This window comes from Misgurnus anguillicaudatus, chromosome 19 (assembly GCF_027580225.2).
Source record: "Misgurnus anguillicaudatus chromosome 19, ASM2758022v2, whole genome shotgun sequence".
In the NCBI taxonomy this organism is placed as follows: Eukaryota; Metazoa; Chordata; class Actinopteri; order Cypriniformes; family Cobitidae; genus Misgurnus; species Misgurnus anguillicaudatus.
The window spans coordinates 51,084,298-51,108,831 of NC_073355.2; the positions used below are offsets into that span (position 1 = coordinate 51,084,298).

Sequence of the window (24,534 nt, forward strand, 5' to 3'; positions counted from 1 at the left end):
TTAGGTTATAACCACCCTGCAACGTTATGGGAACGTTATTTTATGGTTCCAAAAAAATACCCAAAAAATAACGTTCTGTATAAGTTATTTTTAGGTTATTTAGGTTATAACCACCCTGCAAGTTATGGGAACGTTATTTTATGGTTCCAAAAAAATACCCCAAAAATAACGTTCTGTATAAGTTATTTTTAGGTTATTTAGGTTATAACCACCCTGCAACGTTATGGGAACGTTATTTTATGGTTTCAAAAAATAACCAAAAAATAATGTTCTGTATAAGTTATTTTTAGGTTATTTAGGTTATAACCACCCTGCAACGTTATGGGAACGTTATTTTATAGTTGCAAAAAAAAAACCTAAAAAGAACGTTTCCAGAACGTTATTATTTGGTTCCCAAAAAAAATAAACCCCAAAAAATAACGTTAGGGGAACGTTCTGTGTTTGCTGGGCGGTACCAGTGGGAACGTTATTTTATGGTTCCAAAAAATACCCAAAAAAATAACGTTCTGTATAAGTTTTTTTAGGTTATTTAAAAATAACCACCCTGCAACGTTATGGGAACGTTATTTTATGGTTGCAAAAAATAAAACCTAAAAAGAACGTTTCCAGAACGTTATTATTTGGTTCCCCAAAAAAAATAAACCCCCAAAAATAACGTTAGGGGAACGTTCTGTGTTTGCTGGGCGGTACCAGTTATTGTAGTAGTGTCATTGATAATTATAAATGTACCTAACAAAACAAAGTTATGGCTTGTATCTGCATTTAAAGCCCCCCTCACCATTCGCTGCATACGGACTACATCCGGGAACTTGACTGTAAATTTCGTCACCCCCCCCCCTTTTGACAATAGTGTGAGAATGAAAGAGACATGTTTTTATTTTGACCAAATTAAATGTGTTATCTTTCGCGGCAGGTTGGACAATTACTCAACATGTTTAATCTGAGCGATTTCTTAAGTTATTTACGCCTGCAGGCTGTGTACGAGCGTTGCTTTGTTCCGCTATTTTGTATGGAAGTCTAGTTTATTTTCAGCCAAAAGTGGGCGTGAACCTGTTCAGAGACATTCTATATATTTTATGACGTTGCGCCGGTTGTCCGTTTAGACGCATGCGCGTTCAGATCGTCTCGTGGTGCAGAGTAAATCACTAGTTACTTATAAACAAAGTTTCAGTCAGTCACCGAGTGAGAAATCAGAAACTAATTGAGACTGCAGAAGCCAGAGAGAGAAAACAGGCTGACCTACACATTTCTTCAAAGAAAGGTAACTTATAATTTATTCATGGAGCTTCCTTTTAATGTTTGCGTCAGTAATGCCAACCGCTAACAGTCAATTCAATAGGTTTCGTTTATCACCGATGAAATTATAAGAATCTAATTTTTGTCCAGATTTGTAGCCACTTGCTTACATTCTCCTGTTAGTAAATATTGCTAGCGGACTTCTACAAAACCAGACTAAAGTATCAAATCTAAAGTGTGGGATAAACAGCATCACAGTTTGATTTCAAACATTTATTTCACTATGATTTCAATTGCTGACATGAACATTGACTCAGTCAATATTAAAGATATCACCGAATGTTCCTTATATTAATTAGGATGATTTTATGTAGAAAACAATAAACCACAAATAAATACTTCAGCTGGGTTTTCATAGGCAAGGTCTATCCAGTGTATGAAACTAAATGTTTTTTGGGTTAAGGTTTATACAAACCATATCATGTATGTTTAATATTTGTTTAAGAATGTTGCATTTTCTCTGAATATTTGATACCTGTACTGTAATTCTATTAAATTAACATTTGCACAATAAATCTTCTTAAAGCTACAGACATGGTAGATCTCTGACTAAACACTGATTATAGTGGTCAAAAACAATAGAAAATGTAATAGGTCTGTATTATTAAATTGCACCAAACAGATTTTCGATAGCTAGGTTGGCTTGTATTTTTGGTGCGAAATAGAAGTTGGAGGGGAATCAACTTCATATTCTTTCATAAGGCGCAGAATTGCTAGTGGCGCCCCTGATTATGCATTAGGAGGAAAGAGAAAGTGGTTCTCTCTACTTCTCCCACAGCGTCCACAGATAAAAAGTAAATAAAATAATATAAATGTGTTTTTGTAATCTGGGCGGGTACTGATTCATTTTCAATGCAGGAAAACCCTGCTGCAATAATCAGATGATGTCTGCATCATTTTACTTTGATTCAACTTCTATTCAAAACCTTTTTTTTTGGAGCCATTCTGTGTATTGGCATGGGTTGGCGCTGTGATCTGCATCTAGTCTTCTTAAGACGGGGAATAATTACTGCAGGTGTGGCACACAGCGAGGTGCATGGTTTTTGACCATGAGACACGGCGTGCTGTAGGCAAAACTTTAAGTTGTTTTATGTTGAGAGTTAAGTTGATTTGAGAAGTGTTTTATTTTTCTTTGTTAATAAATGGATTGGCATATCCGACTTTATTTTTGGACTTTTAAAAGTTTATTATAATTGCTTTATTTTAAGCCAAGAGGAAACATTACGCCGCATACACGCGTGCAAAACGACTTAAATGTGCGCCAACACCTTTAATCCCCCTATTTAAATGTATTGAAAATTGCATGAAATTAATTGAAAAAATAAAAAATCGCCCAGGTCTACACCAAACATAGATTCAGATCTGTAATTAATGCGTGAGAGAACAGGTGAATCATTACACCCCTGTAACATAACAGTCAATTTTAGCATGACACAAGGGTCAATGTTAGAAATAAACCCATTATCTGTCATAAATAACACTAAAAAGTGAAACAGATGTGAGTGTTTTACTGACATTAAATGTTTTAATGCCTCTTCTTTCACATTTAGTTCACACCCATAGAGTGAAAGTGATTGAGATCTTCAGTGAAGCTCCTCCTACAACAATTCACCAATAAATGCTGGAGTCAAACACACAGAGAAATCACTCCATGTGTGACAACTGAAATCTTCATGACATAATGTTGATGCTGGTGAAAGAGGAGCTTGAGAAGATGACAGATCCACAACCATGCAGAATAAAGGAAGAAGATACTGAGGAACAAATAGGTTGGTGTCATTTATCATTCTTTATCTTTGAGGGTTGAGGAATAATCATAAAAACCAAAATTTGTCATTGAGAAACATGAGGGGAAAATAAACTAAAATCCACGAGATGATAACGTTCTGCATCTAGATTCAGTAGAATTAGATTGAAACATCAGGTAAAGAGTTTTATCCAAAGCAACCTTCAGTGAATTGAATGACTGTGATCTCTATGCAATGCTCTACTACACTTAAACCTCATGTTGTGTTCACGACGTCATTATAGAGAGATTTTTCTTTTACCCAAAAATAGTAGTCAATGTTATTACATTGGACTGAAATTTAATAACCTTGTTCACAAAGACTCCCCACCTTGTTACACTTGAGGTGTTTCTGATCATAAATGACCGGCCTAAAGAAAATAGTTATAACCAGGGTCTTCAAATGTCTCAGACAGAAGAGAGAAAATAAAGAGATGCACATTGTGTGCCCCAAAAGATGTCCAAACAAGCACTGTCTGTTTTAAATGCAAAGCACCCATTAACAAGGCACATGAAATAGGCTATTGTCATTCATGTGCATACGTTCAGTAAATGCATTAGATACATGCATCATTTACATGAGTTCACACAAAGTTGATGTCATTTTGGTTTAACGACTCAGATTTGATAATGACTCCGTGCCATAGTGTGCAGAAAGCAATTTAAAGCAAACGTCCTAGTTAAAGGTATAGCGGAGGATTTTCTTTTTCCGGGTGGATAATCAAGACTATTGGTCCTCCTAGTTGTCAATCATTCTGGTGATATGTTTACATAAGGCCATTGTACGTGCTTGTCCCTAGATAGTTTTCACTTTCTCCATGAGTACTTTTTAAGGCCCGGGTATACTTTTTTTCCGCGTCCGCGTCCGGCTCGCGCGCGCACGCGTCCGCCCAGCTTTCCGATTATAGTCCCCGCGGCTACACGCGGACGGCCGCGATCGACACTATACGCAATACAAATGATTTCTTATTCAAATTATTAGTCTAACAGGCTGTCAGGGCAGCACTGATTTGGAGACATTTACACTACATTAAAACATTAGGATAGGTGAAGAAAAGTAACTGATCCACCATTGCAAACACAGTTTAGAACAAACAACAAGACAACAAAGAACAGGAATCAAACAAACATGCTCCAGAGCTTTCTGTTCTTGGAAGAAGTAAAAGTTAAAGAAAAAAAACGATAGTATGTGTGCAAATGCCGTCTATTTCCTTTGTATAATTGTTTATAGTGGAGTGCCCTGTCTAAATATTTTCACGCGCATGCGCTGTTGTACGCGGACTGTACGCGTACTGTCCGCGCGGTCTCAAATTTTGGGCTGCACGCGGACGGTCCGCGCGGCCGGACGCGGACCTTCTTGATGACGCGGACGTCCCTAGTATACTTTCGGCTTAAGGGATATATGTCTGGTGAGCTAAGGTTTCAGCCATTCATTGAAGCTCGCCGGTCTCTCCGTATTTTTTCAAAATGTCTGAGGGTTGCAAGAGAAAAAGTGTCTACAAATTGTATGACAAGAAGAGAAAGGCCCCTGAAGAAACAAAAACAAGACCAGAGTGTTTTTTGGGATAATATTTCACACGTTTGCATGTGCTGAAAGCACAGGTTGGGCTTCCCACTGATGCCCACTGACTGCTATTTGGAGAAAACCATTACAAATCACTGCTAGTAAATGTTGATGTAAGCTATGATTAACGAAGCTAGCCTTGGCACAGGTCAGGCACAACGCAGACACTGTAAACATCTGAATTTGTCTAAAGTAGTCTTATGACCAAATGGTAAAAGGTATCACGCTGAAATGTTTTAAAACCTTGTGCGTTTATTTTTGGGGCTGTTTACACTTGGTATTAAGATGTGTTTTCATCGATCGGATCACAAGTGGACGAGAGAGACACATTACGTTTACACCTGGTATTTAAATCCGTCTCTTTTGTCCACTTTCGACCGCTTCTGTGCTGAATACTATGAGGGGGTGGTCTGTGAGACGGTGGGCGAGTCTCTCTGCTGTCATTCAAACCCGAGCGGGAGTAATTATGAGTTTATATGGACACAAACTAATATTATGTCGGAGTGCACTGCTTGTTTAGCAAGTAAACATGCTGCACAGTGTTTTGTACATGAGTATGTAAGAGCTTTCTTTGAATTTTCAGCGCAATTGATGAAATAGGATCGCGCAACTTTCACACGCTTTCAAAACGAAACTACAGAGATCAGCCGCTTAGTTTTATCAATGAAAGGCTAAAAATAGCGCTGTTCACCGAATGTTCACGCCAGAAGTAAAAAAAGACGTAAAACTTGTGTTTAATACCTCAGATTAGATAAATGGGCGGAGAGAAGGCGGTTGCATGTGGCTGTTCGAACGCATTCAATCACATGTACGTTCCGCAACTCCAAAGCGATCCGATCGAAAGTGGTTTCGACCACCTCTGGATGTGGTTGAAAGTGGTCGAAAGTGGACGAGCTCAAAACGTTTTGAACACCGTTTACACCTGGCATTAACGTCGTCCACTTGTGATCCGATCGACGAAAACACATGTTAATGCCAAGTGTAAACAGCCTCTTTGATAATTCCAATGTGTTCACAATAGTATTTATTACACAAATGCAACAAGCTACTTCTCCATTGCAGATTATATCTTGAGTTCTCACTCAATCGTTCAGTATAATAATGACAGCAACTTGTAAACAGAGCGTGCACGAGAATAACAAGGCTCACACTTGCTCTCTTGTGCACACGTTTAATAGGCGTTCCCTCTCGGGAGCAGGTAGAGTGTTGCGCATTTGCATTTTTTCAAAAAGTGGAGAGGGCAGTTATTTTCTAAAATTTGGGAAAATCTTCCACTATACCTTTAAAACATTGAACCAGACTAGTGTGATCAACAGGGGTGATTCTAAGATTTTCATTTTATCAAGGTATAATAAAAAATAAACATAAGCAGCAGATTAAACCATACTAGTAATAGTGTTACATATAGAAGAGAGTTCTTAGTTAAGCCAATGTCAGCCGACTCCCTAGGGGTTGAGAAAAAACGACTTCGAGAGCGAGATTGCTTTTATACTACAATTTGACCCACACGTTTGAAAAAGAAAGCTAGAAAACAAGGAGTTATTTTAAAAGCCTCTTTGTTTGGGAACTACTTTCTATCGCTAAGAGTTGAAGGCCAGAATTACAGGTAACACTTTTGGCTGTTTTGAATTTCACAACAACTTAATAGATGGTTATAGCCGTTTCTTAACATTAACGTTTCTTGGTCACAAAGTATTTACATGTACATTTAGTCATTTGGCAGTCGCTTTGGTTCAAAGCAACTTACAAGTCAGGTAAACAATAGAAGCAGTTATAGCAACACAAGAACAGCAATACATAAGTGCACTGGAAATAGTCTAATCAAGTCCAACACAATATACATAGCCAAGGGTTGGTTAGTAATTAAAAAAAAAGAAATGAAGACAGTAAGTCCTATATTAGGAAGTGAGGTAGGAGGAGAGCTTTAAATTTGATGCGAGCTGCTATAGGAAGCCAGTGTAACTTGACAAAGAGAGGAGTGACATGCGCCCTCTTTGGCTCATTGAAGACCACTCTTGCCGCTGCGTTCTGAATCATCTGTAGGGGTTTGGTCGTGCAGGCTGGAAGCCCAGCCAGTAGTGCATTGCAGTAGTCCAGCCTGGACAGGACAAGAGCTTGGACTAGGACCTGCTTAGCGTGCTCATTTAGGAAAGGTCTAATTTTCCTTATATTGTAGAGGATGAATCTACAAGAGCGAGTGGTGCTGGCAACTTGCTCCATGAAGCTAAGTTGATCATCAATGACCACTCCCAGGTTCTTGGCTGTCCTGGAAGGCGTGATGGTCCAGAAACCTAGCTGAATGGAAAGGTTGTGCTGAATCTTTGGTTCAGATGATATGACAAGCAGTTCTGTCTTTGCAAGGTTAAGCTGGAGATGGTGATCCTTCATCCTGAGTGAGATGTCCCTCAGGCATGCCGAGATGCGGGCAGAAAGCGTGGGATCTTCAGAGTGGAATGACAAGTGGAGTTGAGTGTTGTTCACATAGCAGTGGTAGGAAAAGCCATGTTTTCGAATGACAGAACCCAGGGATGTCATGTATATCGAAAAGAGCAGTGGTCCAAGCACAGAGCCTTGAGGCACCCCAGTATCGAGACGTTGGGGTTTGGAGACATCACCTCTCCAGGATACCCGAAATTACCTACCTGAGAGGTACGACTTGTACCATAGAAGCGCTGTGACAGAGACACCCATAGCCATGAGGGTCAACAGGAAGTTGATTGACCGTGTCAAAAGCGGAATTCAGGGATTCCCTGTCAAAAACAAGATCAAACCAGAAGTATGTCGTGTCAAGCTTTATTATTGGACTTTGTTCTTGTCAGTACTACATAAAATCATTTTTTATAAGTGTCAGAGAGATGTTTTTTGCATGCTGCTTATAAATATATCAGTGGTGATATCTTACAATGTGTTTTAATAGTCATGTCACGCGAAAATGAATGATCAAGTGTTCAAATGTAAAAGCTGCAGTGGTTACCTGCAGTTCCACGGTGGTTTTGCATACTATTAATGGGAGGAGAGAGAGATCGCTCAAGAGGAAATTGTTTTCATAGTTTATTCCAAGTGTATGTTATGTATCCACACAATGTAACATCATTGCACTCAAGTTTACATCCAAGAGCGCTGATCTTCGATGGCACAATCACTTCCGATTGTGATTCACAGACTGATCAACGAGCTAGGGAACTTATTGAGACACACGGAGAGTGTTTAAAAACAGCGTGAGGAACTGGGTCTGTTAGTCGACAACGACACGAGGAAAGATAAACAAAATCCTATTAGTGTAAGGGCCGTTCGCATGTAATGCTCGGTTCCAGACAGGCTAACTATTGCAACTTAAGTATATTTACAAGATAAGTTAAAGACTAATACTATGCACCTTCATCCAGCCTACGATGACATTGTTATGTAAAATTTTAAACGTACATTAATATTTTCTTAATATTTGTTTTAGTAATGTGGCTAAAGCCCCATAAAAATGGCCTAACTACGCCCATGGTGATCAACACTGCAAATGTTTGACACATTTTACTATTTTCACTAAAATATTGATTTGCATAAGCTAAAATTATTTAGGCCTATGATTAATTAATTAAAAAATGAAAACAAGTTGACAAAAAGATAAAATACAATATTTGGTGATATTGGAAACACCACAAGTAGTGTTATAGGGTTTTGAACAGCACAAAAGTTAAACTACAAGAGCAGAAATTGACAATAGAAATTACATAATGTACTTCACATTAAAAATGACATGGATACATGACAATCTCAAATGTGTTTTGTTACTCTGGTTAATCAATATGAACTATTTACTATCTTTATTTTAGATATGATGGAAGTGAAAGAGGAGAGTCAAGCTGAAGTGGATGAGAAACATCAGATTGTAAATATAAACCATAATGTTTCACAGAAAGAAACTCTGAAGACAGAAGACATAAAGTGTGAAAATAGTTTTAGTGAAGATGAACGCCCTGAAGATCACAAGAGGACTCACAGTGAAGAGAAACCTTTAACATGTCAACAGTGTGGTAAGAGTTTTAGAACAAAAGTTAACCTTAAAGAACACACAATGATTCACACTGGAGAGAAACCATTCTCATGTCAACAGTGTGGAAAGAGTTTTAGAACAAAAGTTAACCTTAAAGAACACATGAGGATTCACACCAGAGAGAAACGACACGCGTGCCATCACTGTGAAAAGAGTTTTTCAACTGCAGTTAACCTTAAGATACACATAAGGACTCACACTGGAGAGAAACCTTACAGTTGTCAACAATGTGGAAAGAATTTCTCTGTTGAAAGTAACCTTAAGATACATACAAGGATTCACACTGGAGAGAAACCGTTCACATGCCATGAGTGTGAAAAGCGTTTCAGAACTAAATGTAGCCTTATAACACACATGAAAATTCACAAAGGAGAGAAACCTCACATTTGTTTTCATTGTGGAAGGGGTTACAGTGATAAACGTTGACTTGAGACTCACATGAGAATTCACACTGGAGAGAAACCCTTCAACTGTGATCTGTGTGGAAAGAATTTCACATTTCAATCGAGCCTTAGCCGGCACAAGAAAATTCACAGGGGGGAAGTGTTATATGCATGCCGGCATTGTGAAAAGAGTTTCCCAGATAAAAGTAACCTTAAGATACACATTAGGTCTCACACTGGAGAGAAACCTTACACTTGTCTTCAGTGTGGAAAGAGTTTCAGAACAAAATCTATCCTTGAAGCACACATGAGGATTCACACCGGAATGAAACCACATCCGTGCCATCATTGTGAAAAGAGTTTCAGAGATAAAAGTCAACTTGAGATACACATTAGAGTTCACACTGGAGAGATGCCATTCACATGTCGTCTGTGTGGAAAGAGTTTCAAATTTCAATCGAGCCTTAGCCGGCACAAGAAAGCTCACAGGGGGGATATGCCATATGCATGCCAGCATTGTGACAAGAGTTTCGCAGATACAAGTGAACTTAAGATACACATTAGAGTTCACACTGTAGAGAAACCTTACACTTGTCATCTGTGTGGAAAGAGTTTCATAACAAAAGTTAACCTTAAAGCACACATGAGAGTTCACACTGAAAATAAAAAACACACATGCCATCACTGTGAAAAGAGTTTTACAGCTGCAGGTAACCTTAGGATACACATGAGGACTCACACTGGAGAGAAACCTTACACTTGTCAACAGTGTGGAAAGAGTTTCTCTATTGAAAGTAACCTTAAGATACACACAAGAATTCACACCAGAGAGAAACCTTACACTTGTCATCAATGTGGAAAGAGTTTCTCTATTGAAAGTAACCTTAAGATACACACAAGGATTCACACTGGAGAGAAACCTTACACATGCCATGAGTGTAAAAAGAGTTTCAGAATTAAATGTAGCCTTAAAAGACACATGAGAATTCACAAAGGAGAGAAACCTCATGTGTGTTTTTAGTGTGAAAAGAGTTTCAGTGATAAACGTGGACTTGAGACTCACATGAGAATTCACACTGGAGAGAAACCTTACAGATGTCTTCAGTGTGAAAAGAGTTTTACAACTGCAGATAAACTTAAGATACACATGAGGTCTCACACTGGAGAGAAACCTTACAGTTGTCAACAATGTGGAAAGAGTTTCTCTATTGAAAGTAACTTTAAGAAGCATGAAAGAATTCACGCTGGAGAGTAGTGTTGTCACGGTACCAAAATTTCAGTAGTCGGTTTCGATGCCAGTCCAAATTTACGATTCTCGGTACCAATTTCGGTACCAAAGCAAAACACAGAAACATGCTAATTAGACACTTTTTTATTATAAAGTTACATGTTAATAAGCGCATTGCTATTCTGTATAAAATGAATTTGTTGCTGAAAGGTTTCAGGAGCTGTTGTCTGTGTGTGGTTGCTGGGGTCCTTCATGCTGATGAACATCATCCTCTGATGCTTTAAAAGACAAATGCAAAAAAATTAAGTAAGACTAGTGGTTGAACATAGATGCATATACAACATTAGATGACTGGCACTAGATAACTGTTTTTAAATAACAAAACTGATATATATTACATTTACAAAAAAACTACATAGGTTTAAGTACATGCATGCATAAAACGACTAACATTGCTAGCTGAACATTCATTACTTTCTACCACAAGAATTTTGTATATACATGTCATCAGAAAGAGAAAGTGTTTTCTCATTTATTTTACCCATGTAAAAGTTTTTAAAGCATTACTGTTCTTACTATAAGTTTATAAATGGTGGTTTATTTCAATTCCACATTAAAATGCTACAACACTCATAATGCAAACGCAATTAAAACTGAAGTTCACCTGCTTGAAGTCTAAGGGGTTGTGCACACCAAAACTTTTAAACACGGCTGAAAACGCCTGGACAACGCTGCCTGAATCCCAGCTGTTTTTCAGCTGAGTGCCAGCTTTCTTCAGCTAAGTGGTTTGGTAGCTCTGATACGTCAGCTGTCAGACGGTTGGTTGCTGTAATACTTGTCCCACCCCTACTCCACTGTGATTGGATGGCTAGGTAAGAACTGACATTGACGAGAGGAGCTTTTCATCCAAAGTTAAATTTTTTTAACGCTGCGGGCAGAAAAACCACCGGGTGGCGGTTTTCAGCGCGGAAGAAAAACGCTAGCTGCTGGCTTATTTGAAAACCGCTGAGCTTTCATTGGAAACAATTGAAAACATGCGCCGGCCGCGGGCGTAAAAGCTTTGGTGTGCACGCCCCCTAATGAATTCAGCCGATGCCTTTAATGTTTTTCCTCCTTCCATCCGGACACTTTACTTGTTCTCTCGGTGATGCGCTTTAAATCTGAAGTATTTCTATGAGCTGGTAACCCGACTCCTTTAAATGATTTTGTGGAGCTCAGTGACCCTGCGTTGTGACTCGCGTCACTCACATCTTCTTGTCTTTCTCCCCTACTGATTTAATGAATACTGGGGATTCGGACATACTACTCTGTTCACATACTATATTTTAGGAAAGAATGTGGTTTCGGATGATACTTAAGTACACGTGCCTCTGAATCTCGCGAGAAATAGTCAAAAATCCCGCTAATTCTCGCCTACCCTTTTACGTTTACTGAGGTTTCGGGCATACTATTCTTTCGTCTACTGCTTTTTGCCTACTACATAGTATGGCAGTATGCGGCTTCGGATTCAGCCATAGACTAAGTGAGCCTGCGCAATTTAAGGACATGCGACCGAAAGTCCACAAGAAGTGCGCCATTTGGGACAAGGCCAATGTGCGTTCTTGTCTGTACTTGTGGACTTGTGAAACGTCATCAGTCATGGCCCAAGTACTGCTCAAATTCCAAGTTCACATCAAGTCAAGTTCACATAACATCTCAGGATATGTTCTTGATCCGCTCGTTTTATCGAGGATGCATCAGAAGGTGACTTGTGTGGACTTATGATAGACAAGTTTCCCAGAATGCATTTCACGTCAACGGCAGTGGAGCTCAAAACCGGCACAATATTCAAAATATTACTCTTTCTGTGTCATAAAATGTAGGCGTTTAGTCGAGAATATAGATTAATAAACTTCAAATCTGTGGTCAGTTAGTGAAGATAGCGCCTAATATTAACATTTCCTCTGACGATTTTGGATATATGAGTTCAAGTTGATCAGTGGGTGGTCAGCGGTGTACACTTGGGAAGCCTTATTTTTTACAAGTCCTTCTGAAATTTGCTGCTGGCTCAGTGCAGCTGCTCTGCGCTTCAGTGTCTGATGGTCAAACATGGAATATTCCCTTTGGATATATCTAACTGGCATTTTTTGGTCTCATCAATTTATTTCTCTTTATTATTCATATGAAGTCTGTTATTTAGTATTATTGTTTTAACTGATGTTAAAGTTAAGTTTCATAACTTAAATCACATATATTTTCAATATAATCTTAACACTGAATCACTGCCTTTGTACTTTAACCTTTTTACTTGTGTTTACTTCATGTTGTACAAAAGTTTTGTACTTTTAAATGAATGGTTGTGTTTTATATCATATTTCATTTTGAAATAAATGTATTAAACAGCGTACATGTTGCCTGAACCACTTATTCATTTTTTTTATCCCAGTTCTGAGTCGTAAGTCGTGGTTTTGAAGTCGTGATTCATGGGCTCAAAAACCTGCCTGGAACGCTCTTTCCCTTGTTTAGTGGGTGTGTCAGAAATGTCGGTCCAATCAGCGGCAAAATGTCTATAAACCACGCGGTACTAAAGAGACAGCTCGCTCAATAAGTTCAATTGGAATGTTGTCTTTCATTCTGGACGGCAAGGTCAGTGGCTATACCGTCTGCTTCCCATTCTTTGTCCATTCAAGCAGATTTTGGTGGAGGTAAAACTCCCGTGGTCGTCGTTCAAATTTATTAAAATTTCGTTCACTTGTAGTTTAGCAATTAAAGCAACACTATGTAGTTTCCATGTAAAAATGACTTACAGCTCCCCCATGTGGTTGAAAAGCGCAACAGTGTCTGGTATCAGACACTCTTCTGCACATAGATATGTATATAAAGGCTAGATGGCTCAAGGCGGAGTCCCTAACGGCATCACCTGGCGGCCATCTTACGACAGGGCGCTCGCTCACTCGTAGCATTGAGTTTAATGGTGCAGGTACTTTTAAATGACCATAACTTGCTCAATTTTCTACCGATTTTCAAACGGTTTGGGTTTTTACAAACGTTATTAACGTGGCTATAATTCTGGATGCTTTAACATGTTTCATGAATTTATTTTTTATTTTTAGTATAGGTATGCAGTGTCATAGGTACATCTTTGGCGTTTATAACAAACCAAACCGTTTGAAAATCGGTAAAAAATTAAGCAAGTTATGGTCATTTAAAAGTACCTGCATCATTAAAACTCAATGCTACGAGTGAGCGAGCGCCCTGTCCTAAGATGGCCGCCAAAATGCAGACGTTGCACTCAATTGGCCAGCAGCGCGGACGAGCCATCTAGCCTTTATATACATATCTATGCTTCTGCAGGCAGGGGGAGGGGCGGAGCTGTGTTTCCTACCCTCCACCACCACTTTCAGAGTGTGCTTGTAGCAGCTAGGAGGCTGCTCAGGTTGCAGCAACAGTTCAATTTGTCCAGTTAAAAGTTGTTCTATCACTGAAATAATTTTAGAGACATTATTTAAAGGTCAAAAAACTACATAGTGTTGCTTTAAACTAAATGTCTTTACAATTTCAAGAATGTCTTTACTCAACTTCAGCAAAAACAAAGACGATTTTACAAACAACAGACTTTGGCGAGCTCGCACGGCCAGTAGTTAAACATGAAAGGTTACCTATGCTTCTTCCGGTGATGTTAACAATAAAAACTCAGATATTTCGCCATCAACAAACCAACAGAAGCATTATTTTCCACAACAACGTGTGCCGCCTGAGGAAATCTTGAGTTTCGTTGAGTGGAACCGAAAAGTCAGCCGCGACAGAGGAGTTAGCAACATACCTACTTTTAGGGTTATAAGGGATCTGCACTTAGTAAAGATTTTGCTTTCATGAGAACAAGCCTAAAATGAAACGTAGCCTACTCATTGCATTTATCTTCACAAAGTCACAGAGACTTTCCATTCCTCCCTCGGCCATACGATTAATATCCCCCATCACCTGTGCTCTTTCATTTACAGGTGCGCCTTCATGTGCATATCTTTCCTTGCGAAAATTAACCATGAAAACCAAAAAAACATGATAACTGTAGTAAAACTGTGGTAACCACGAAATAACCATGGTTTTGACAATCAAAAACCATAGTAAACCATGGTTAGTGTAGTAAAACCATGGTTTTGCTAATAGTAATCAATACACCAAAAAAAAACATGGTTACTTACTATACTTTTACCACATTAAAACCATGGGTAATTTTCGTAAGGGTTTACCCTAGCCAATTAACAAAACCCTTTATTCATTACGATATTCTGTTCATTGCATGCCTGTTTTATTAAGGTGTGCACTGAATTTTGTTCGTTCACATTATCTCCCCCCATATGTCTTTAATATGAGGGAGATTCCATAAAATTGCCTTTCTAAGCGCATATCCTTCATGTTGTTTTATTAATAAGACAGGTATGTAATTTGGTATCTGCTTTGCAGATCTGCAACTTTATTCTCGTTAAATAATGACTTTATTCTAGTTAAATAACGACTTTATTCTTGTTAAATAACGACTTTATTCTCGAAATTATATGTATTCTGACTTTTTCTTGTTAAATAATGACTTTATTCTCGCATTTTAATTACTTTTATCTCGAGATGGTTTTATTTTTTATTTTAGCTTGGCCCTTATCCTCCTTCGTAATAAAGAATAGTGGGTTATATAAAAGAGATAGAAGAGGTAAATCAGTCTTTTCACGCTCCATCACGGTAGGTGGCGGTATGCACCTTTAAAGTTGGTTCGCAACCCGACATTAAACTAAAAGAAGAAGAAGAATGTTTAGAAGCCTCATGAAGCGATAGCGGGCATCACTTAAGCCTAATTAATTAATCTTTAATTATTTAATTTGTTTGTCAGCAGGATTCATACGCTAACTGTTAGCAGTGAAGTGAGGACTCTCTGTTGTCTCTGGAGCAGTGCTGCTCGGACAGCGTCATTCATCTCCAGATTCATTCAGTTGTGTACTTTCAGGTAATGTCAAGCACATATTGTAACGCGCTGCATACAAAATACATAATTTTGCATATTAGAATATACCAGTATAATTATTCAATGTTTTTTCATGTATTATGAATCAGTGTATTGTGTAGAGGACACAAAACATAGAAGACGTGCCGTGCGCTATTCATGCAAGTTTAATTTGTAAAGTGACAGGAGTGCAAACGTTAAAACTTACTTAAATGTAACAAACATAAAGTTTGTTGTAAAACCTGCTAGAAAATGTAGTTTAAACACACATAATTCAACAAATTCTTTCTATATACTAAAGGTGGATATTGTTTATATATCTGCCTATAATAGATATCCACACATTCATCCATCCATCATCCTTCATCTAACCATCCTTGTATTATGCATCAGTGAAAATAAATAGATTTTTTTAAAGGCCTGCACAATAAATCATAATTGTGAGTTACAATTACAGTCGTGTTCTATTAAAGTGCCCAGTTCTTAAAAGTTTAATTAATTCTGGTCTCTGTATAATGTATGTAGCTGCAGATTTAAATCAGTTCATCCACTTAGAAAGAGGAGAAGCATAAAGTGATTGATTGGTGCTAATAGATGAACTGTCACACTCAAAATACACCAAACCAAATTCAAGTACTCCTAAAGTACTATTCAAGTATTATTAAACTGAAGCAAAAGACCTAAAAATTCATGGTCAAGCCCCCAATAATCAGAGTTTACACCCTGAACATGCGTGTAACAAACCTCAAAGTTATACTGTTAGTGTAGATATGCTTAAGTCAATAAACTAAACATTATTAAAAGGTCTTATTGTCTTCTGAAAATCCTACAGTGATAGTAATGTCTTAGTTTGTGTCAGGGGTTATGAAAATGGAAAAAAAAAACCATGCCTGTAAAATGAAATATTACCCTCAGTCGCACTCATTGACCATGTTTACATGCACCCTCATAATGCCATTATAGTGGGATTTTTGTAATACTGTGATTATACTTTACCTCATGTAAACACAATACTTCGATAAAAATAATTCGAACAGTCAATCTTAGCATAACATGAGGGTCAAAGTTAGAAATAAACCCATTAAAGAAGTTAAAGCATTAAAGAATCTGAAACAGATGGTGAATGTTTCACTGACATTAAATGTTTTAATGTCTCTTCTTTCATTTCTAGTTCACACCCATAAAGTGAAATTAATTGAGACCTTCAGTGAAGCTCCTCCTACAACAATCCACCAATAAATGCTGGAGTCAAACACACAGAGAAATCACTCCATGTGTGACAACTGAAATCTTCATGACATAATGTTGATGCTGGTGAAAGAGGAGCTTGAGAAGATGACAGATCCACAACCATGCAGAATAAAGGATGAAGATACTGAGGAACAAATAGGTTGGTGGATATTTTTCATTATTTATCTTTGATGGTTGATGCACATTGTGCACCCCAAAAGATGTCCAAACAAGCACTGTCTGTTTTAAATGCAAAGCGCCCATTAACAAGGCACAAGAAATAGGCTATTGTCATTCATGTGCATACGTTCAGTAAATGCATTAGATGCATGATTCACTCAAAGTTTTTGTCATTTTGGTTTAACGACTCAGATTTGATGACGACTCTGTGCCATAGTGTACAGAATAAAAGCAATTTAAAGCAAAATTCCTAGTAGTACTGAATGATTCATTGCATTTGCGATTAAATCGCGATCTGGTAAAACGCAATTTTCTAATCGCAAGGACTGCGATTATTAGACTCTGATCACTTGACGCTTGAGCGACGTCTGCAAAGGAAGCAGCAACTTTGTACGCTAGTAGTTAACCTGTTGTCCACTGAACCGGACACTGCAGAAACTTTAGTGCCAAATCAAAGAGTTACAGTAACGTTATGTCAAGTGTGTGGGACTATTTTGGCTTTAAAAAAGATGTTGCACAGCATCAGGTATTACACTTAACCTGCCTTGCTAGCGATGCTACCTCATGGGGCAACTTGCTTACAAAAACACCACAAAGCCATGTATGACAGTGGCATGTCAAAAAGACGATCTCTACGGTTTGCATTTACGGCGGACAACACATCAACTATGGTGGTAGTGAACAGCTCAATGAATGGACAAGGCTAGTGTACGTTTACATCTCGCGTGTGTTTGTGTGAGGGAGAGAAAAAAATGTGCGACTGTTTCGAGAGAGAATGTGCGTGCGAGAGATAAAGAGAGAGAGTGAGTGTGACTGTTATTTGAACGAGTGAGAGAATGTGTGTTTAATTAAATAATATATAATGTGTATTACACAGCTCAAATTGTATGAATTACTCATTATTAAATACTTCATTTTTCTACACTTTCTGTGTTATGTTACTGACTGGAGATCAGTACGATGTTTGTTTATTTATTTATTTCAAGTTCACAGACAGGATTTATAAAGTACTTTTACTCATGTACTTTCCTAGTGAAAATGTTTTACTTCACTTCGCTTTTTACTTACGGTGGCGTTACTACACTACTGTCAAATAATTAATAAATATATATTTAAAAAAAAGTTTATATAGCTTGTTCGAAAGTCTTGAAACGAACTGACATCTCAGCGTAGAGGAATTCAAGCTCCAACCTGATGCAACACATAGCGGTAAGTGACACTATTTGAACACTTTTAATGGTAATTTGGTAACAATTGGCACTTTGACCTTATTGTAATACAATTTTACACACTGTCCAAGTGTTTCTGTCATATGCGTTCTTGTGCAAGCAAATCCTGTGAACCTTAGAAAAACAACACATGTTCACATCTGCACATTTCCATATAATTTCCTCACAAAACAAACTGAACGTCTTGCATTTATACACAAAATGAGTAGACACAATACTGTCTGAAATAAAATAAAGTGCTATGTTAAACTTTTCCAATAAATAACAATAAAAAAGCTCCTGAACAATTTATTTAAAATTGAACAACGCAGAGCTTTTTCAACCGAATTCATCGAGAAACGGAAAGCACATGAACGCACACCGAACTCATCGCGAGAGACAGAACTTGCTCACACCAAAATGTCATTATCAAAAAGTGTCATTAACAAAAAAAAGTGACTTTCTCACTCCAGCTTGACAGAGATAAGATGGCATCTATCACAGACAACAACAAATACGTTTTGCCCTTTTTTGGAATAAAAGCGGTAACGTCTCCCCACCACCTCTTTAAAGCAACACTAAAAAGTTTTTGCTCTTTGCTCCCCCTACAGGTTAGAAGCGTAATTGTTCATTACCACTGTCGTAAATACTGCAGCATAGCTGGCTCTGATTGGATTGTAGGTCTGCCGTAAAGCAAGTTTTTGTAGTTTTCACTCGAACTACAGGACCACTACCCGACGTTTGGAAACTTCTTTAGTGCGGTGTTGGCCGATAGAGGGCTGCAAAGCGAATGTGAAAGTGCCATTCCCCCTGTTTTGAGTGGATGAACCACTGAAACTTTTTTGGAAACGTTATTTTAAGGTAAAAAAACTCTTTGGTGTTGCTTTAAAAAAGTAAAATTATATATTCCATTTTTTCCAAGATTGTCCATTTAACTTCATATGTTTTGTATTAAGGAGATCTTAGGCTGTTAGAAATGCATATTGGTCAAGCTCCAACACTTTTTATAAATTAACTGCAAGCAGACTATATACAAGCAAACCACAAAATATGTCCACCCTGTCATGACAGATTTAATGTAAATTTTCATGACAGGGTGGACATTTTTAGCTAAAGTAAGCATTTATGAACACATGATGTAGCTGCAGTTAGCTAAGTGGTTCCCTGTTGAATCGGACTGTTCACTGTTTAAAATACATATTTTGATTTTAATTCAATATAATTCAAAATATGTTTAAAATACATATTTTGATTTTCTGAAAAGCTTGATGTTAATTAACATTTCACAATGATTGTGGACATTTTAAGCCTTACAACACACAACTACAAACACAATATGAGGAAAATAAGGAAAAATAAGTATAGATTGGCCGGTTCTCTTTGGAGCTGTCATTTTCTTAAATGAGCCGCGGCAATGTTTCAAATGAGCTTCTAACGCTAGACAAACGCCTTTATTTTCAGCGTGATCACCTTGTACCTAAACCATTTCGAAACTAAGGAGCCATTTGTCCTCCAATTACATACAAGCTCCTCGGCGCCACGTTGCGGGACTCATGTTTCGCGCTGTAGGGGATTTTAAAAAAGTGATGTATGTAGAAGGGCAGCGTCAGGACTGTGTGTGTGTGAGCCGGAGGCAGAGCAGCAGAGAGATGCGACAGAGTTGCGAAATCTCTACCGTTCGACGTGCTGCAGTAATTGGTCGTACTGCTACCTTTGCTAACAACAGACTTTAAATATACTTTGCAGCAGGGTGTTTTTTGTTCTGCGTGTGACGCTGCAAAACCAAGCCAATTCAAAATTAAAGATGACACTGTGCCTTTCTTGGGAACGAGTTCATCCCTGCCATGTTGTTTGCGTATCTCAATTGCAAATGTGTGGGAGGAGGGCTGAGTCCGTTCGGAACTACGGAAGCCCAGAGGGGAGCGTCGGCGGATGTAAAGAGAAAACTGATTTTCATTCAAACAATTGACGTCAACTACACATTTGAGTTAATCGATAAAATCAATTCAAGGTTTTTATTCTTTTAATTTTACCACATGCTTTTTGATGTCTTGGGAACCTAAAGACCGCCCCTTTGTACCTTGATGTTATATTTAGCAACTGGTATCTTTTTCTGCTTGTTTGATCTTGAAGTTCTCTTTCAGCTCTTCTGTTACGATTACATCATCTAGCTTAATTTCTGACTCCTCTTTAACTGAAGAAATAATATAATCTGACCCAGTAGACAGGCTACTTCACAGGCAGTTTACTTCATAGTACGTACTGAATTTTCATGAAATGTCAGAACAGAACACCCCTTTGCTTGAGAAGTTAAGTCAGAAGAAGACACCTGCTGGAGTTACCCCTGATTCACTTGAGGCTCGGAGTTGGAAACCAAGTGGTTTGGGACATTTCACCATATGATCATGCGAGAAAATAACCCAGACTCCATTCTTATGGATAGAGAAAACAGCAGTGTTATTCTATCCTGCTGACTACGCCAAAACTGTTAGATCAGGTCTCAACACCAGACAAAATATTTAGGATCCAGTCCCGGATGCCAGATCTCGCCAGAAAATATCAATTACTCAGAGGAGATGTTAATACCAAAATTAGTGTTTAACAGTCTTTCTGTCAGTCAAGAGGTCGACCGATTAAAGCTAGAGAAGAGCATGCCGGAGACGGAGATATATGATTGTAAATAGACCAAAGTTTATTGATCTCAGTTGCTAATCTCTCAATGTTCAAGCTTCATCTCCCCAGCATGAAGAGAGAAAATAACAGCATCAACATACATTGTTTATAGGGATGCACCGATATGGAAATTTTGGCCGATACCAATAACTCTTTATATTTGGGGGGCGATAACCAATATATAGAGGCAGATAAATATTCATATTATTTTCACAATGAAAAACTCCCAGACCGCGGACATCTTGTCTTTGCGCTAGACTAGCATACTCTTCTTAAGCCCGCAACATGTGTCATCTTCGTGCTATGTCACAAAAAGCACCAATCAAAACTCCACATGGCCAGGAATGAGCAAGTGAAGGTTCAACAAACCAAAATAATCCATCATTTATCGGCTTTCATTTATCGACCTAATTTTGCTATCAGACCGATAACCGATAATATTAAAAATAAGCAGTTATCGGCCAATAACGATATGTCAGCCGATATATCGTGCATACCTAATTGTTTATACCAGAACTGGTGTTTCTATAACCATCCTCTTTATCTATCTCTGTTTACACAGACAGGACAGCTCATGAAACTTCACAGACATGTAATTGAACTACAATAAAATTAATAAGACATAAAATGTAGAAATAAAATAAAATGAATGAATGAATAAACAAATAATAATAATACATCATAAAATAATCAAGCATATGGATAAATAATGATTGTGATGATTATGAAAATAAATTATTAGGAATAAACTAAAGAACACAAAAATAAAAACATTCTGCACATGAGGATCTGAGGTAGGATCCATCACTACTGAAAATGTAATTGATTCAGAAACTAGTGAAGCTACTACCAAGCTACTGAAAAATGTAGCGACGCTACTGCCCAACACTGTAACATGGATACATGACATCTCAAATGTGTTTTGTCACTCTGGTTCATCAATATAAATTATTTACTGTTTTTATTTTAGATATGATGGAAGTGAAAGAGGAGAGTCAAGCTGAAGTGGATGAAAAACATCAGATTGTAAAAATAAACCATAATGTTTCACAGAAAGAAACTCTGAAGACAGAAGACATAAAGTGTGAAAATAGTTTCAGAGAAGATGATGAACGCCCTGAAGATCACAAGAGGACTCACAGTGAGGAGAAACCTTTCACATGTCAACAGTGTGGAAAGAGTTTCACCTTTCAATCAAACCTTAACCGGCACATGAAGGCTCACAAGGGGGAAAAGCCACACGCGTGCCAGCATTGTGACAAGAGTTTCACATATGAAAGTCAACTTAAGGAACACATGATAACTCACACTGGAGAGAAACCTTACACATGTCAACAATGTGGAAAGAGTTTCGCCTTTCAATCAGCCCTTACCAGGCACAATAAAACTCACATGAGGGAAAAACCTTACGCATGCCATCATTGTGACAAGAGTTTCCAAGTTAAAGGTCAACTTAAGATACACATAAGAGTTCACACTGGAGAGAATGCAATTACGTGCCATGAGTGTGGGAAAAGTTTCACCTTTGAATCGAACCTAAGCCGGCACAAGAAAACTCACACTGGGGAGTCACACACATGCCATCATTGTGACAAGAGTTTCCCAGATAAAAGTCAACTTAAGAGACACATGATGTCTCACACCGAACAGAAACCTTACACTTGTCATCTTTGTGGAAAGAGTTTTAGAGATAAAAGTAGCCTTAAGCTTCACACAAGAATTCACACCGGAGAGAAACCATTCACTTGTCATCTTTGTGGAAAGAGCTTTAGAGCTAAAAGTAAACTTAAGGAGCACACAAGAATTCACACTGGAGAGAAACCGTTTTCATGTCATGAGTGTAAAAAAAGTTTTAGAAAAAAAGTTAACCTTCGAACACACATGAAAATTCACACAGGAGAGAAACCTCACGCATGTCTTCAGTGTGGAAAGAGTTTCAGTACGTGGAGCAACCTTAAGTCACACATAATAACTCACAGTGAAAAGAAACCTTATACATGTCTTCAGTGTGAAAAAAGTTTCACTAATAAAAGTGGACTTGAGACTCACATGAGAAGTCACACTGGAGAGAAACCTTACATATGCTCTCATTGTGGAAAAAGTTTTACAAGTGAAGGCACTCTGAAGAAACACATGATAACTCACAGTGAAAAGAAACCTTATGCGTGTCTTCAGTGTGAAAAAAGTTTCAGTGATAAATGTGGACTTGATACTCACATGAGAAATCACACTGGAGAGAAACCTTACACATGTCTTCAGTGTGAAAAGAGTTTTACAAGCAAACGGACTCTTAAGGCACACATGACACTTCACACTGGAGAGAAACCGTTCACATGTCATCACTGTGGAAAGAGTTTCAGAATGAAGTGTAACCTTAATTCACACATGAGACTTCACACCGGAGAGAAACCTTACACATGTCAACCCTGTGGAAAGTGTTTTTCAAGCAAAAGCGCTCTTAAGACTCACATGACAATTCACACCGGAGAGAAACCGTTCACGTGTCATCACTGTGAAAAGAGTTTCAGACTTAAGTATGATCTTAATGCACACATGAGACTTCACACTGGAGTGAAACCATTCATGTGTCATCACTGTGGAAAGAGTTTCAGGACAAATGCTAAACATAACATACACATGAGGATTCACACTGGAGAGAAACAATTCACATGCCATGAGTGTGGAAAGAGTTTCTCCTTTCAAACTAGCCTTAAACGGCACATGAAAGCTCACAGCGGGGGAAATATGGAGTGAATTTTGTGCCATAATTGCGCAAACCAATTCAGGGTTTTTCTAGAAGACTAGTATAAAATGCTGAGTTTTCCCTTTGCAAAGCAGATCGAGTTTGTTTGCAAATTATGGCACAAAATTCACTCCATAAATGGTGCGTTTAAAGCATGAATAAAGCTTGCAAATATAGTATAGGATAGTTCGCTTTACTTTATTTAACTTTGTTAAAATTAACAACTAAGAAAGCGTCTTTAAACTTAATTTTACTATTTCTTTGTTTAAAATTACTCTACCAAAAGGTATTTATTGTTTTTTCCTTATACTTCCAGTTAAAGAATTTGTGGTTCTTAAAATAAAGTTTAACTGTCTAGGTGGGTCCTGCTTTGAAAACGTTTGGGAAACCTAATGTATAAGTTTCAAACAGCTCCATTCAACCACAAAATATCCTTCTTATTTCTTATTGCATTATATATTCAAAGTATTTAAATTATCACAGAAGTGTTGGGATAATAGTTTATAGTTTACATATAAACAGTAATGTTGAGAATCTAGAGCAAACACATTCGTTCATCCAGTAATGAAATGTATTAGTGATTCATTGAAACTCAAATAAAAAAAGTGAAATTATTGTTTAATCATTCGTTCATTTGTCATTATCATTTAACCATTTTCACCTGTGTTCATGTATATATATTCCCCTTTGTTTATTCCTGTCGATTCTCATCTTGTGTAACTGTGTTGTTTCTTATCGTCATCAGTGTTAAAGATTCTTGTGTGTTTGTATCTTTTTGTCATTGTCATCTTTGTATAGTGTGAGTTTATGAAACCAATAAAAACATTTTAAAGAGTTTACAGGATTTCATATTTTGTCTCTTTTGTGTTATTTTGTTTAGTTAGCATTCAGAATCGTGGAAGAATTGTGATCTTCATTTAAAAACTTCAGGATTGTTATTCTAATTTTTCCAGTACTGTGCAGCCCCATCACCAGTCACAGTGGCTTATGCTTTTCCAAAGTTACTATCCACTCAGCATTTTTACTGGCCACAATTTTGATGTTGGGAAAATGTTTTGTGGGATTAGATTTGACATTGGCATGCTAAAATTACTTGATTTAGAGTCATTTTATTTGATTGAGCTAGATTACAATCCCATACAATTCAAATGCAGATTGAACACACAAATTAAGACTAAATATATTGCCTGGTCAGTGTTGGCTGCCCAACACTGTAACATAGA

General features: G+C 37.7%; 2 protein-coding genes and 1 pseudogene across 3 annotated transcripts in view; all 3 read left to right on the top strand.

Moving 5' to 3' along the window:
• The window catches only part of LOC129422394 (uncharacterized), a 75,300-nt pseudogene extending 64,420 nt beyond the window's left edge, over positions 1-10,880 (top strand).
• LOC129422909 (uncharacterized) overlaps positions 1-24,534 on the top strand; it is a 176,439-nt gene that overhangs the window by 125,103 nt on the left and 26,802 nt on the right. The window contains exons 1-2 of one of the 2 annotated variants that reach the window (XM_073856601.1): positions 15,019-15,280; positions 16,449-16,667. The exons of the other annotated variant lie outside the window; for it this stretch is intronic. Of the exons in view, the coding sequence (XP_073712702.1) occupies positions 16,580-16,667 (88 nt within the window). The 5' untranslated portion in view covers positions 15,019-15,280; positions 16,449-16,579. Of the gene's footprint in view, positions 1-15,018; positions 15,281-16,448; positions 16,668-24,534 lie in introns of those variants that run through there. 2 annotated transcript variants of the gene reach the window in all.
• On the top strand, positions 923-24,155 carry LOC129426472 (uncharacterized). The gene is made up of 3 exons (XM_073856539.1): positions 923-1,261; positions 2,847-3,065; positions 21,539-24,155. The coding sequence occupies exons 2-3, from the start codon at positions 2,978-2,980 to the stop codon at positions 23,320-23,322; spliced, it is 1,872 nt and encodes a 623-aa protein (XP_073712640.1). The 5' UTR covers positions 923-1,261; positions 2,847-2,977; the 3' UTR covers positions 23,323-24,155.